The 16856-nt window shown below is 41.7% G+C and overlaps 1 protein-coding gene across 3 annotated transcripts in view; it reads right to left on the bottom strand.

Moving 5' to 3' along the window:
• The window catches only part of Otud7b (OTU deubiquitinase 7B), a 60022-nt gene that overhangs the window by 9261 nt on the left and 33905 nt on the right, over positions 1–16856 (bottom strand). For 2 of the 3 annotated variants that reach the window (XM_038311504.1, XM_038311503.1), the window contains 7 exons: positions 14701–14889; positions 13578–13805; positions 11348–11449; positions 10617–10744; positions 1816–1928; positions 985–1112; positions 406–555 (listed from right to left, as the gene is read on the bottom strand). In XM_038311504.1, coding sequence (XP_038167432.1) covers positions 406–555; positions 985–1112; positions 1816–1928; positions 10617–10744; positions 11348–11449; positions 13578–13805; positions 14701–14889 — 1038 coding nt within the window. The remainder of the gene's footprint in view (positions 1–405; positions 556–984; positions 1113–1815; positions 1929–10616; positions 10745–11347; positions 11450–13577; positions 13806–14700; positions 14890–16856) is intronic. The other variant, XM_038311505.1, reaches the window with a different exon arrangement.

Raw genomic sequence — 16856 nt, 5'->3', positions numbered from 1 at the left:
CTGACTCATATGTGGGCCTGTGACAGACTGTAGTTCATCTACCCTCAACCCTTAGACATTAAAAACCAAAGGACTTCCCCTCACCACTCAGTGCACAATTTAGCCTATTAATCTCCTGGACTTCTGCCAGAGAACCGGCCTACTTTCTGCAGACAGGTGCAGCAATGTAGCCCTTAGAAGGCTGGTACCTTAGAACAGACCTTTACTCCAGAACAGGGACAGACACACCTTTTCACCAAACCACCCCCACTTTTTAAAGCTAAAAACTCTTGGTAATATTGTATAGCTTGGTTTAAAAACAAAAGCTGGCACCGTCTGGACTTGTTTCCTCCTTCTTAGCTACCATTTTCACTTTTGAGTAAAAATAACACAGAGCAAAAACAAGACAAAAAACTGGACCCTCACCTTGTTCCTTGGCACTGTCCTTCTGCTCCATCGACACGAGGGCAGAAAAGTGGGCCTGGTCATAGGCAAGCACCAGAGGGGATCGGTGACACTGGCTGGCTGGGACCTCCAAGGGGAGATAGATCCCTCCAAATGGAATAGGAGCAAATGCTGCAGGAAACCACGGAGGTTGTCACTAAGGCTAGGCCCTTTTGCAGTTGTCTCTCTACCCCACTTCCTGCATCTGTGTAGGGGCATGCACACAACTGTGTGAATGCTAGGTCCCCTGGAGATAGAGTTACGGACAGGTGACTGCACAACGTGGGTTCTAGGAACTAAACCTGGGTCCCCACAAGCAGTTCAAGCTCCTAAGTGTGGAGTCATCTCTCTAGCCCCTCAATCCCATATTTGAATTGAGCACCCCATCCCAATTAATCCCAACAGCTTTCATTTGAATCTCTTGAGGATTTTCCACTATTTTAAGCCCCACCCCCACCCCAAAGGTCTGTATATCTCCTTGTCTTTTTGTTCTGTCCAGCCAAAGTCTCTGTAAACAGGACAGTCTGAAGGTAGAATGACAGGAATGGCCAGCTGACTCACCTTCCCCTCCGGAGTCCCTCAGCATGGTGTCTGCCACGACCACTATAGGCCTCTTGAGCACATGAGCAAGGACAAAGACATGGAATTCCTCTAGGCTCTCATATACTGGCTCCTCTGAACTCTCCACTCTACAGTTACAGGAGACGAGAATGGAGGGGGCACAGCAGAAGGAAGAAGAAGAAACAAGAGTCCTGAGACCAGCTCCAAAGCGAGGGGAAGCAATGCCCTGCAGATTATGTTGGGGCACATGGTTGAATCTACTCCCACTTTACCAAGAAAAAGGCAGAGGATTCAAATGGTGTTACAAGTCTGGAAGTAAGGGGCTGGTGACAAGGATAAAGGAGCTTGCCACCATGCCTAATGACCTAAATTCAATCTCTGAGACTCATACTGGAGACAGGTGGAAAGTACTGGCTCCTGGTACTGTTTTCTGACCTCTGTGCTGTGATGCACATAAGCACTCACCACTCCCCCCCCCCCCACACACACAAAATAAATAAACATTCAACAATCTGGAAGTGACCCCCATCTCTTAATACTCACCCTTAATATTCAACTCCCATGTCTCTCTATCCAGGATCCAGTGCATTCACTCATAGCTCCATCCTGCTTTCCTGACCACCACAATCCACACAGCACACACGGCATGGGAAAGACCTCCATCTACTCGGCGGCCTAACTAAAGTTTGTAAAATGTGTTCTTTTTATTACTTAGCTTCACCTATTCACTGGCTGGATCAACTCCATCTCCTGTGTGGCTCTTGCAGCTCCTGCATGTCTACCTACCACTGTATTCCCACACTCCTGGCCAGGAGTATTGCAAACACTTACCCACCACCACTGGTTCCATTGGTACCTAGATGCATTCTGGGTTCACTTGAGGCAAGCTTGATCAACTCATTCCATTCCTTCTGCCATTCATCTTCAGTGTACACCAGTCCTGACTATGAAAGAACCCGTACAGTAATGAGGGCACACCGGGGAACCCGAGGTTAGGTTCTAAAGGCAATAGCCATCCCAACCCTCCCAGCGTTACATCCACTCTTTATTCTCTGAGCACTTGGTTTACACTTACACGGAGGCAAATTTCTTCTCCTTTTCAGAGTCAAGACCCATAAAATCAGTTGGCTGGTTTTGAGACAAGGTCTCACTGTATAGTTCTGGCTGTCCTGGAACCCCCTATGTAGACCAAGCTGGCCTGCCTTGGCCTCTGCAATGCTGGGTCTAAAGGCACGTCACCATGCCCTATCTCATTTCTTTCTGAAACAGAATCTTTTGTATTGTCATTGAATTAGCTGTGTATTGAGGCTGGCCTTACAATTCTGGTCCTCCTGCACCTGTCTTCCAAATGCTGGGATTAGAGGCACGTGCCGCCATGTCTAGTAATCTCACATTTCTTAATCTTCTGTTCCTTTCTCCCATGTTGCAATCTGACCCCTAGTTCTGCTCTCTCTGCTACTACCCCGTCCACACAAGGTCCATCACCTGCTGACTAAACTGACAGTCAACGGACTCTGGCTCTCTTTTCAGTCTTTGAGTACTTTCCTCTTGAGTGTTCTAGTTTAGCTTCCACACCACTGTCTTCTCTTATTCTCTGAACTCTCCTTACCACACAACTGGGGTTTGGGAAACCGTGTGAGCCTTGCTTTCCTCTGGATGACTCCACTTAGGTGCTCAGGACTCCAGAGTCAGCCCTCTCACAATTCCTTTTCATGTTTTTGTTCTACAAAAAACTGCAACCTATCCAAAGCAACTTTAAATTCTATTACTTTAGAATTTAAATTAAAGACCTGTCTCCTCACATACTCATTCTTCTTCCGATATTTCTACCTATCAAACAGCACCAACTATCACCCAAATACCCAGACTAAGAACCAGAGAGTTGGCTGAAGTTCCTCTTCCTTCACTCGCCCCACACCTGCATGCCTCTGTCAACACTTCTAAGCACGACCTGTAATGCAGCTCTCTCTGGTTTTCTGTATTCTTCAGATCCATTCTTATTAGGATACTGTATTTTTCCCCAGTGATCAAAATCTAATGGCTTTTTTCCTGAAAAGTCATTCTAAGAATCTTTACTACCCATGGTATACAAAGCCTACCTCCTGTACCTGCCCCTTCTCTGCACTGGTCTTCTGTTGCACGAAGTCTAATTGGTCTTAATAATCAAAACCCAGAGCCAGATATGGGGCAACTGTTGAAAGATCAGAGAAACAAAGGAGCAAACCACAGCCAACTCTTACTTTGCTAACTCCTCAGCCAAAAAAGGGCCAAGTTCCTGTCTCCTCCCACCTTATACTCCTCTCTCTGTCCAGCCATAACACTTCCTGTCTGTCTGTACAGACCTCCAGATCTCTGTGGTTAACTAGTGGCTAGCGCTGTCCTATGATCTTCAAGCAAGCTTTATTTGTTAGAGCACAAATAAAATATCACCATATTTCCCCTTTTTTGTCTAAAATTAAAAAAAGGTTATAACTAATGTAAGAAAAACTATATATAATAAGTACAATAACTATATACAATATATACAGGCAATAACAACAATGTCTGATCCATTAGCAATTGACAAATTGAAAGAAAATACTCCGTATCTATCCTGTCTTGTTAAGTCCAAAGGTTGTACCTAATTCACTATCTATTCTAACTTGTATTACCAACCCAAAGTTATCTTTTTATATCTTTCAATCTTATATACTTAACACCTCATTTGTGAGTTTCTTTTCTGAATTTGTTAACAAGGAAACTATATTTGTTGTACCAACGTGGATCTCTCAAGTTTCCACATAAGACCTGAGAAAGCTTGGGGGGGGGGAGGTTTTGAAATGCATAGACTTTTGTGTCTCTCATGCAGGCCATGGTGCATAGACAGCACAGCATTCAGGCTGGAACACAGCATGGCAGATTCTCACCACAGTACACAAAGGTGTCTCTAAGCCACACAGAGCACTGCATGGTGAAATTAGCTTTTACTCATATAGACAAAGCATTTATGGGCAGCATGCCTGATGCTGGCATGAACCTGCTGCTTCCCACGGGCGGTGACCATGGCTCCCAGAACTGGCAGTGACCTTACCTCCGCCATGTTGGAAAGCCAAATAGGGCCGAGCCAACAGTTTAAGCTGCCATGTTGATCCTAGTCATGCCTGCTTAGTATTTTAAAAATTTTCCAGGCCAGAAAATGATTAGAGATACACAATAAAAACAGATTCAGAGAAAGAAAGAAAAAAACAAACAAACCTCTAAACAGGTCACAACATGTTTAAACAATGTACACAGGCTTAAGAAAGAAAGAAAATGGGTATAGGCAGTTATAATACAGAGGGTCTGGATTATGTATACTATTATGTTTTCTTTGAAATTTTGGCTGCTAATGAGCTAACAACAGAGAGACATTTGATTGTGGGGGCTGCTAAGCTAAACCAACATGCAGATATCTTGACTTCAAAATACGGGAAAAAATGTTCTGCTTTTGTTTCCACAGGTGACAAGAGGCTGTGGATTCCTTTCAAGTTACTGTGGTTTGATTGACCATGACCTCCCAAGAGGTCTCCAATGGGAGTGATGGCCCAGGTGATCCAACATCTAAAACAGTTTCCAGGCTACTGGCTGAGATGGACCAACCACACAAAATACCCCGGTCAGGACTTGACCATATTTCTAAATTTTCTCAAGTATCCCATGAGATTACCAACACCCCCAATTAGCCAGAAGTAGTATAAAAAACTATGCCTAAATTCCCAAAATATTATTTATGAATGTTTGTTTTCATTTAAAGGGGGTTGGTTATTAATGATCATAGTCAATCTCTTTCTAGAGAAAAAAGGGGATATGATATGAAAACAATTTTTAAAAAGGTAGATTATTAAATCTACTTTAATACAAAAACAACTGTTAACCTCAAAATACTTTACATTGGTATATATTTTGATTTACTGGTATAAATTTAAGGTCAATTTTGTTATATTATATGTATATTTCTATTCTTGTTTAAGGTATTATGTTTATGTAGTTCATTTAAAATATAATGTATAGGTAAAAAATACAAATTAATAGTCATCTATCATAATCAAACGTCACGTTAGTCAGGTTTTCTAGATATGCAGAGATATATTTCAACTGGATAAGTAATCTTCAAACACTTTAAAGACCTATAGAATATGGCATTTAAAATGTTTAAAAGAACTTTGAATTCTTTGGATGTGAAATATCTGCTCCTTATGGAGTTTGCTTTTGATGTGGTGAGACAAGATATCTGGTTAAGAAACTGCTCTTTACTGGACTGTTTAACAAGATGCTATATAAATTGAACATGCAGGACCCATAGGAAAATGACTGCTGAACTTGCCAAGACAAGGTGGGACAGTCCTTCAGGGTTCCTGCTTCATGAAAGAGTCTGCCAGACATTCTACAAGACACAGAAGAAAGTGACTGATGAATTTTGCAAAAATAAGGAAGACAGTCCTTCAAATTTCCTGCTTCACTGAGAAATCTGCCAGATACTCGAGGCCTATAGGCTGAAGATGGAGGCCCCAACATTGCAGAAGAACTTTGGACAACTATCCAAGAAGTCAGATATCTCTGTCGATTCTAGATTTTTGAAATTGCTTACAATGTACTTCCTGTTTGATTAGGTAATATTAGATCCTTCTGGGGTCTTTGATTGAGTTGAAGACTAAACAGTAATAATTACAGTTTTCCTTAGTTAAGATAAAAGATAAAATTAAATATAAAACTTTAGACTCACAAAGATAAAACAGATGATAGAGTATTTAATTTTGTCAAATATAAATAGACTAAATATTGTAACTGTAATTCTTGCTTGATAACTGTTTTGTTATATGTAATTTTACTATATTAAAGTTAAAACCTTCCTTTTTAATTAGACAGAAAAGGGAGATGATATGGGATGCCCCTCTGTATGCTGTGACTATGTTTTATTTTATTACCACTGGTTAATAAAGAAGCTGCTCTGGCCTATGGCAGAGGAGAATATAGCTAGGCAGGAAATCCAAGCAGAGAGAGAGGGAGAAAGAAGGTGGAGTCAGAGAGACGCCAGCAGTCGCTGGAGGAGTAAGATGCCAGGGCATTATTAGTAAGCCACGGGGCAGGTACAATACACAGATTACTAGAAATGGGTTAATTTTTATGTAGAGATAGTCAGTAAGAAGCCTGAGCTATTGGCCAATTATAATTAATATTAAGCCTCCAAATGATTATTTCCTAAGTGGCTGTGGGGATCAGTCCAGTGGGACTGGGTGCAGAGACAGACTCCAGCTACAGTCTCCCCTCTATCAGGGCTGCTCCTGAAGAGCACTGCCTCACACTCTGATTGTTTACCATAAGGTATTCCTCCAGCCTGTAATGACCACTCCTTCCTGTGGATCTCTCCTCACCTGTTCTATAGAACTCTATTAGAGACACCGTGTCTGAGTCAGGTGTAGTGGCGCACACCTCAACCTGCAGGAGGCAGAGACAGGCAGATCCCTGAGGGTGCCAAGCCAACTGAGGCTACCAGTGAGACTGAGAAATCAACAGGAAAACAAGACACTACACTGTGTCTGTTTTGCTCTATATTTTTAAATGTCCATTTTATTCTAGTGCTCTACAAGAAAGAACCATGTTTTATGCAACATGGCCCAGTGCCTATTATATGATCGATAATCAATAAATCCATGCTAAGTGAAGTTATAATTTTTATTAAAGGATTATGTATAGTAATACAAATAATTTGTTTTGTTTTCTTGCTTTTTGAGACAAGGTCTCACTGGGTAACTCACAGTAAGCCTCCTGACAGACACGCCTCGACATCTAGCCAAACGACTTTAAGATATATTGGCTCTAGGGGTTGGGAATGCAGCTTAGGTGGTAGAGTGCTTGCCTAGCATTAACGAAGCCCTGGTTTTTATCTGCAGGATCAGATAAACTGGGTATAGTGGTATACTCCAATAAATATGGACAATCCTGGCACTCAGGGGAAGATGAAAAGTTTAAGGTCATTCTCAGCTACAAAGTAAGTTGGAAGCCAGACTGGGCTAACTGAGACTCCATATTGAAAAAATAAAGAGAGAGAGAGAGAGAGAGAGAGAGAGAGAGAGAGAGAGAGAGAGAGAGAGAGAGAGAGAGAGAGAGAGAGAGAGAGAGAGAGAGAGAGAGAAGAAAAGGTTTTAGGATGTGTGATGATTTGATTTTGAGAGAGTAAGTTTATCTTATCAGTGTATTTTGTTTCGCATTAAAACTGAGTTTCACCAGATAAATCTAAAATAGCTAAAAGAAACTTAAGGAAATGCTCAACATCCTTAGCCACCAGAGAAATGCAGATCAAAAGAACTCTTAGATCCCATCTTACACCTATAAGAATGGCCAAGATCAAAAACACTGATGACAACTTATGCTGGAGAGGATGAGGACAAAAGGAACACTCCTGCACTGCTGGAATGTCAGTGTGGCAATTTCTCAGAAAATTAGGAAACAACCTACTTCAAGACCCAGAAATACCACTTTTGGGTATATATCCAAAGGATGCTCAATTGTGTCACAAGGACATGTGCTCAACTATGTTCACAGCAACATTATTTGTCATAGCCAGAACCTGGGAACAACCTAAATGCCTTTGACCAAAGAATAAATAAGGAAAATGTGGTATATTTACACAATGAAGTACTACACAGTGGGGAAAAAAATAATGACATCTTGAAATTTGTGGGCAAATGGATGGATCTAGAAAACATTGTATTGTGTGAGGTAACCCAGACCCAGAAAGACAAATATATGTACTCACTCATAAGTGGCTTTTAGACATAAAGCAAAGAAAAACCAGCCTATAATCCACAATCCCAGAAATGCCAGACCACAAATAGGACCCCAAGAGAGAGAAATACATGGATCTAATCTACATGGGAAGTAGAAAAAGACAAGATCTCCTGAGTAAATTGGGAACAATGGGAGAAAATAAGAGGGTAGTGGGGAGGAAAACGGAGAAAAGTATATAGCTTAATAAAAACAATTAAAAAATAAAATAAATGAATGGGGAAAAACTGAGTTTCACTGCTCAACTACATGCTGACAGCACATACGCAACCACTGTGGGTGCATGAGCAGCTCCAGAGCAGATGGAGTGAGCGCTGGAGCTAGGCTGAGAATACTTTAATAAAAATCCAAAGCAACTTGAAAATTGTAAAATACTATCACAGACTTCAGATGAAAATAAAGAAGACAGGGGCTGGAGAGATGGCTCAGAGGTTAAGAGCACTAACTGCTCTTCCAAAGGTCCTGAGTTCAATTCCCAGCAACCACATGGTGGCTCACAACCATCTGTAATGGGGTCTGGTGCCCTCTTCTGGCCTGCAGGCACACACACAGACAGAATATTGTATACATAATAAATAAATAAATAAATAAATAAATAAATAAATATTTTGAAAAAAGAAAATAAAAAATACACAGAAGTTATATATGGAATGCTCATGCCATTTTTATACACATCCAGGAGGACCTGCTCTGATTCCTCCTCTCCCTATCACCTAGCTGGTTCTGGGCTTTCTGAGACAGGGTTTCTCTATAGCCCTGGCTATCCTGGAACTCACCCTGTAGACCAGGCTGGCCTCTGCCTCCTGAGTGCTGGGATCAAAGATGTGCGCCACCACTGCCTGGCTTTTCTTTTTTAAAAGATTAATTATTTTATGCATGTATTTTGCCTGCATGTATGTATGTGCACCACATGCTTGCTAGTGATCATTGAGGTCAGAGGAGGGCACTGTTTCCCTGGAAATGGAGTTATGGGCAGCTGTGAGTCAGCAGAGCTCTTCCACAAGAGCAAGTGCCTTTAAGAGCTGAGCTCCTCTCCAGCCTCTTGGCTTCCTGTTTCAATACATACAGCCACCAGGTGGCAGACGCTCCCAACAAGTTTTACCATCAATTTCAACACAATATAAGAAGAAACAGGAAATAATGAGTATCTTAAAACTCAAGTATCTCAGGTCATCTCCTTCCTGCTCCCAAGGTAAGGGATAAAGTCATCAAAGTTCAAGCAAGACAATCATGAATGACACATTTCCAGTAGGAGACTTTCATTATGCCACCAAAGGAATAAAAGGATTGCTCCTTCACTAGCCTCTAGTCTCTGCACACATGCCCCAAAAGGAAGAGCAGAAAACATAGAAAGGAACTTAGCTACTTCTGCTTCTCCTGGATAAACAGTTCCAGAATCTAATTCTATCTTTAAAGTAACTATAATAGGTTTAATAGTCATAATTGAGATCTACACAGCAAGTTCCAGGACAGCCAGGGTTGTTAAACAGAAAATCCCTGTCTCGAAAAACAAAACAAAACAAAACAAAAATCCATCATTACTTTCTTATATAAAAGTAATCACAATATCAGCCAAATCTCTGAACAGTAATATTTAAATTCAACTTAACAAGTATCTTTTTACATGTTTTAATCAAACCAAAGCTAAGTATATGAAGAGCAAAGTTGTAAACTATTAAAAAACATTCAAGCATTTACACAAGAATTAAAAACATGGGTGGCAAGCAGTTAAGGGTACTTGCCACCAACCCTGAAAACCTGTTCAATTTCCAGACCCCACACTGTGGGAGCAAATTGTTTCACACAAGTTGTCTTCTGACTCCCACATGTGTGGCATGACATGCACACATTCACATATAATAAACAATATTTTTAAGAATTAAGAACAAGCTGGAAATAGTGATTTACCCATATCCTAGCAATTGGGAAGTTGAGGCAGAAGAACTGCTGCAAATTCAATGCCAGCCTGGACTAAGTAGTGAGTCCCAGGCTAGCCTGGACTAAGTAGTGAGTTCCAGGCTAGCCTGGGTTACCAGAGTAAGAGCCTGGCTAAGGAGAAAAGGGAAGAGGAAAGAGGGGGGAAGAAGGAGAAGTGTGAGAAGGGAAGAACAGGGGGTGAAGGAAGAGAGGGGAGGGTAAGAGAGGGGGAGAGAAGAAGGATTCAAAATTAATCTAGGACAGGTGAGATAACTCCGCAGATAGAGGCACTTACCACCAAGCTTGATGATTTGAGTTTTGATCCCTGGAATCCACACAGTGGAAGGAGAGAACCAACTCCCACAAGTTGTCCTCTGACCTCCACATACACATTGTATGCAGCCCCCCACCAAATGGATGGATGGATGGATAAATAATCTAGCCTAATAATACAAAATGAAGTACAAAAATCCTATGAAATTGAAGCCAGGCGGTGGTGGCACAGGCCTTTAATCCCAGCATTCAGGAGGCAGAGGCAGGCAGATCTCTGTGAGTTCAAGGCCAGCCTGGCCTACAAGAGCTAGTTCCAGGACAGGCTCCAAAGCTACAGAGAAACCCTGTCTCGAAAAAAAAAAAAAAAATCCTATGAAATTATCATAGCGCATTAAAACAACAAAGCAAAACAAAACCCCTTCCACTAAGAACTACTGAGTATCTGTAAAAGGCGCAATGTTAGAAACCACAGGTTTTTCTCACAGGTACAGGCCTCGATTAGCTGGTCTTGGTAGATAAGAAGGCACTTGTCCTGTGGCATTACCTGCATTTTCTGCGAGTTTCAGAAGTACACAGGAAGACACAATCCAGCACTAGGAGACTTTGGAAACAAGGTGCTCCCACCCAAGCTCACCCACCTCTTTATTCTGCTGTGTTTGCTGCCACCTCCAGCGTCTTCTCAATGCTTCCTTCTCGAGACCCTTCTCCATTAGTGCATACAAAGCTTTCCTCAGCACCAAGTCTCTATCATGGAAACCCCACATCCCTGTGGGGAGAAAGCAAGGCATAGGACACTGTCTTAATTCAGCTCCACTTACTAATTCAGCCTTTGTTTTGTGATGATAGGGACCAAACCCAGGGCCTCAAAAAAGGCTGGGGGTATAGAATACATTCCCCAAACTCCTGAAAGGAAGCCCTTACTTCTCAGCAAATCTAACAAACCAAACACAACGGCCAGTAAGACTGGTATGGCACCACGACCATCAGCATCAGAGCTCATGAAATAGCTAGAAAATGGGGACTCCTTCCAAAGCTAAGAACAAATATATGGAGTTGTGAGTCGGTTTATTAATCCAAAGTCAGTGTCACAAGGACCAATTAGAAGAATAATCAAGTATAATGTCGCCACCACACATGTAAATAGCCACACAAACTGCTTACTATGCTCATTACTCCTAGGGCTCAGCTCGGAATGGAGCCTAAACCAGCCCTGTGCTCATCCATCTCTAAGGACAAGCCAAGGCAAGGCTTGCTCATCTCTCTAAGTCTGCTGTGAACCATCACTTGACCTGAGATGAAATCCTACACATGATGCTTAGCTCAACTGCTTTCTCTCTACAAGGGAGGGAGGACCATTTTTAAGACTCACCAAGAGAGGCTGCATGCAGGAGGCAGTTCCCATCTCCAGTAGTTGCTAAAGGAAGCAGCCTCTGACAGGTGGAGTCCACACTGACCCACCAATTCAAACGTCCTACAGACACGACAGTAGGAGAAAAGGAGAGAAGTGGATTAGGAAGACAGCCCAAAATAAAACTACTCTTTTTCCTCTTGAGATGGGTGTCTTGTTACACATGATCCTTCTGCCTAAGCCTCCTAATAGAGATACTGCATGCTCTGTATTATTGTTGTTATTATTATTTATTATTATGATTCTGAAACATGATCTTATGAAACATGACTGGCTTTGAACTACTGATACATCTGCCTCTGCATCCTTAGTGCTGAGATTATAGGAACACAACATTAAGTCCAGCCTCTGTGACTCTAGTCTTTACTTACAGTTAGAATGTATAGGGATGACTGGTGAGATCAGTGGTCTTAAGAAAGAACAGTTTTGTCTCATGGGATCATTAGACAATGTATGAAGATATGTTTGTTTGTCACAATTGGTAGGGAAGTACATACTTCTGGTATCTAGCACACAGAGACCAGAGAGAGCATTATATTATATTATATTATATTATATTATAAACATAAAATAATGCTCAAGGTAGCATGTACAACAAAGAATCAATCTGGCACCAAAAGTCAATAGTGCTCAGACTGAAACTGTTAGCTACTTTGCCTCTGAATCCTTCACTCTGGCAAAAAGACTGGTAAATACAATAGAAGCAAAGCTCAACTTAACTGAATCACAAACAAAAGAAAAACTATGTATGGTATATGTCTGTATCATTTAGCACTCTGCAGGTATGTGGTGTGACATTAAAGTTATAATCAAAAAAAGTACATAAAGCATCCAAGTAAATCAGACTCAACTGTGAACGGCAATCTCACAATTGCCGAGCCAGGACTTACAGGAGGGAGATAGTATACAAATGACCCTTAAAATTGTGTTTCCTTGAGCAATTAAAAGTCTACAAAAGGTAAAATGGCTTCTAATTTCACTAGCCCAGATGACTTGCTAGCTTCTAGAGCTAGAGTTAACACAGATGGGTATGAAATGAAAATGCCCCCTTTCCATGGCCCCACTTCCAACCTCCAATCCCCTCCATTAGAACTGAAAATCTTTTTAATATTTATTTAAGTTACGTGTACGAGTGTTTTATCTGCATGTATGTCTATGTCCCACAAGAATGCCTCGTGCCCTCAGAGGTCAGAAGAGGGCACTGGCTCTCCTGCAATAGAGTTACAGACAACTTCAGGCTCACATGTGAGTACTGAAACAAAACCTGTGTCCCTGGAAGAACAGATTCTCTTGATTCTCTTAAGTGCTGAGCTATATCTCTAGCCCCCTTGGGGATTTTTTTTTCCCATTTTGGAGAAAGGTCTCACTAGGTTGTGATAGCTAGCCTGGAGCTTGCTGTGTAGACCAGGTAGATCAGATGGGCCTCAAACTCCTAAGAGGTCTGCCTGCTTCTTGTCTCTAGAATGCTGAGATTAAATAAAGGAACACACCCTAAACCTGGCCTTTTTCAATCTCCACAACCACCATGAGGATATTCAAACACCTAAGTTCTTCCCAGAACCGCCAACTACCATACTGTTTTACAGTAGCTAATTGTTTTAAACTACACTTAGTGTGTGAGTGTGTAAGCAATGGCCCATGTGTGCATTGCCATAGCCCTGTGTGGACGTGAGAAGATGACCTGTGGGAGTCAGTTCTCTTCTTCAGTGTGAGTCCTAAGGTCAAACGCAAGTCATCAAGCCTTGGTGGCAGATGTCTTTATCCACTGCGCTATCTTGCTGACCCAAATTAATTTTAATGCTAATTTAAAATGAACTCAATTGTAAAGGTAAATAAATGTGGAGAAAAGTCATAGATGTGACTTTCAGTGCATCATCTATAGCCTTGGTCCTCTGTGTTTGCAAAGGTACTCCATAGCCAATTATAATCAGTCATATTTGTTCATGTATTGATTTGGGGGTATCAATTACCAAACCCTTCACGTACATATCTGGTTTCCCTTCTATTAAGAAGTTTCCCCACACACCTGGCTAATTTTCATTCATTATCTCAGGACACGTATCTGACTGACCCCTACCTCTGACAGCTATCAGATCACACACTTAAGAGGTTGCTGACGAAGACTGGCCCCTTTCTGTGGCTGCAGGCAGAGACTAGAGGAGACATCACTGAAGAGGAAACACCCACTGACCTGCCTGTTCCAAGGCAACCAGCATGGACTGTTCAATGAGGTCCCTCTCTATGAAGCTTCGGAAGTCTTCTTTGTACACAGTGAGATCTGGAAGCTGGAAGGCACAGATGGGCATTTCCAGGGGGTGCTCACTGCTCCCCCCACCCCCACCATTGGAGGAGACATGGGACCGGGCCAGGGAAACAATGCTGGAACTGGCGTGGGAGATGCCCCTAGACAGGCGTTTTTCTGCAATGAGAAATGGAGTCACCTTAGAATATATGCAACCCATTTTGAGAACTCTCCACAGATGAAGGTGGTAAGAGCACTTGACAGTTTCCAATTAAGGAAAAACTGTACCTAACCAGCTACTTCTGAACCTCATGGTATTTCTTTTCTTAAGCCAAATACAAATGGGAGAATATACAAAATGGTAGTTTTGTAGACACTTACAGTAGTACCAAAAACACATTCACCTAACCTTGTTGGGGTTTCCCTGACTTTCCTTTTCCTATGACCTCATCTTTGACTCCCAGTTTTCAACATGAGTGTGAGTCATTCACTTAGCAACTGGGTCATTTTTCAAGTGGGAAGAAGAACAAGTAAGAGAAATGGGCTTTCATTTGGTAGGATTTAGCCAAATAATCACTCTAGTAATCCTTAGGGTCTTAGAGGATGTAGAAAAGATTTCCATTATAGAAAAGAAAGTGACAGTGTCATCACCAACATCTATATTATTTACTATAACTTTTATTAGTATTCATATTTATCATAAATAATTTTAATATGCCAGAGAGCAAAACCGTAATGTAAACTGCATCCCCAAATCATTTCATTTGTTTTAAGTACATGGCACCTGCAATGCCCCAGCCCATGTAACATTATGAGAAAAATTTGTCAGTATAATATTATGTATTTGCACAGCTTGAAGTACATGGGTAATTATCACAGGGGATGGGAGCTCTAATGTTATGCAGTTGTTGATGTGAAGCAAGCAAGAACTGTCTCAGCCCATTGTATAGCTAGCTAAAATTACCAGCTGGATTTGGTGGGAAGAGAGTTAAGGAATGAAAACACCTCTAAAAGAGCACACAAACTCTTCCTAATCCACATGGAAAAGCTTAGTCCTCAGTTCAAGCAATACCTTGAACGATGTCATCCTGTCTCTGTAGGATCGGTCGAGAAGGGCGAGTGGGTTCTCTATCAGAACACCCTTTTTCAGGGGTCTTAGAACAACTACTCCCTCCACTAAAGGGTGGGGACAGGTTCCCAGCATGGACTTGGCGTAGCTGTTCAAAATCACTGAGGGCAGCACTCACATCCCAGTTCTTTCCTAACAGGAAAAAAAATACCATTTTAGTCCCAGAGTATTATGAAACTGGAGAGAGACATAGGAAGACCATTCTAACCATCCTAGCACAACCAAGCAAGCCAGGTATAGCAGCACAAACTTACAATGCTAGAATTCAAGAGGGTGAGGCAGGAGAATCAAAGAATTTGAAGCCAGTCTGGTCTACCTCAGACTCAGTCTCAAAACACCTCATATCAAAAATAAACCTAGTAATGCCAGGCAGTGGTGGCAGATGCCTTTAATCCCAGCACTCGGGAGGCAGAAGCAGGCGGATCTTGGAGTTAGAGGCCAGCCTGGTCTAGACAGGACAGCCAAAGCTATACAGAGAAATCGTCTCAAAAAAGCAGATAGATAGATAGATAGATAGATAGATAGATAGATAGATAGATAGATAGATAGATAGATAGATAGATAGATATAGATGAACAAATAAATAAATGAGCCAAGTAAGAACATACTAATAATGCACACTACAATTCTATTAACTTTCTTATCCAACTACTTTAATTTTCTTCAATCTGAAGCACTGATTTTCTTTATTGTCTATTTCCTATGTAAACTATATAATGATACTTTGTCTCTAAACTCAAAGGGCTCTTCAGAGATTTAGTCACTAAAATGAAACTCCTTTTACAGATAAATGAGACAAAGCTTACAGAAGTACCATGACTTGTTCAAAGTCACAGTTAGTTTGTACCGGGCTCATGAGCTGAGGTAGATTCTAGGATGTCTTAAAGCCACCCAATGGTGAAACTCTCCAGTGAAGAGTTTCTGGACATCACAGCCAACAAGGAGCTGCGCTGCTGTTGCTTTACAAACAGCTCTCTATCTGAAAGACCCTATGGCAGTTTTCTGCCGCTAAATTATTTCATACATGTTGGCTGTTTCCCCCTGTGCACTCTAGCTGCTGCAGCCTTGGGTTAGCGTCTCACCGAGTACCCTACAACTCCAATCTACCCAAGAAATCCCATGAGATTTCTTTTTCGAAAGCACCGTTCTAACCATTTTAGCTCTATGTTCAAAATCTTTATGTAATGGCTCATCACTACTCCTTTGCCCACTATTCAAGACTTTCTATGACCTCTCCTATTTCCTAGTCTTTTCTCTGTGCTGTAATTTACTTATTTATGAAAAGGTAGATAATAATACTAGCAGGCTGTGTAGCCATTTCTTCCAGGTTGGATATGATCACTGCCATCAGACACCCTCTTCTGGCCTTCTTGGATACTAGGCATGCACAAAGTATACATACATGTCAGGCACTCACACATAAACATAAAATAAGACCAATTTTTTTTTAAAATTCCCCCTTAGTAGGGAGATGGTAATGAGATTAATGACGTTCATTAGGTCCCCCCTCTGCTCAAGGATATATAAACATTGAAGAATTGCTTCAAAGACAGACGTTTTGGTGGTATAGCTGTCCAGTTCTCCACATGCTTGGCATGCTGCCCATGCTCCTAAAGTAACCTCAGTAAGTTCTGGTTCAGAGGCTAATCTTGGTTGAGGTGGCCTTTATGATCTGCTCCCTTGATCAGGGACAGACAGAAATATCCCTCCCCAGAAAGAAGTCATGCAATGTTGTGCCTGAAGCACAGCGTTGTTCTGAAGGTAAGTGAGTCAAAGCACGCACAACAGCACCTTATATGCAGATTCCCACATGCATTTACTGCTGCTGCCGCAGTCTCTGTCCTAACCCATGCTTGCTGACTTAATTCTAACACTGTGCAACTCTCTTTCTTCACTCTTTGTTCTAGTCTCCACTCGTGTTCTGGTCTCCTTGCTGTTCCTAGACCACACCAAGGCTGCTCCCACCAAGGCCTCTCCTGCCTATTCTACTGCATAGAAGACTTTTCTTCAGTGTATCTACATATGTGAATCTTTGTAAACTTCAGGTATCTGTTCAAATATCACATTCTTAGTCCTACCCTGGCTTCCCAGTTTAAAAT

The sequence above is a fragment of the Arvicola amphibius genome, chromosome 14 (assembly GCF_903992535.2).
Source record: "Arvicola amphibius chromosome 14, mArvAmp1.2, whole genome shotgun sequence".
Taxonomy (NCBI): Eukaryota; Metazoa; Chordata; class Mammalia; order Rodentia; family Cricetidae; genus Arvicola; species Arvicola amphibius.
The sequence above is the reverse complement of the archived record's forward strand: the minus strand, read 5'-3'. Positions and strand labels throughout refer to the sequence as shown.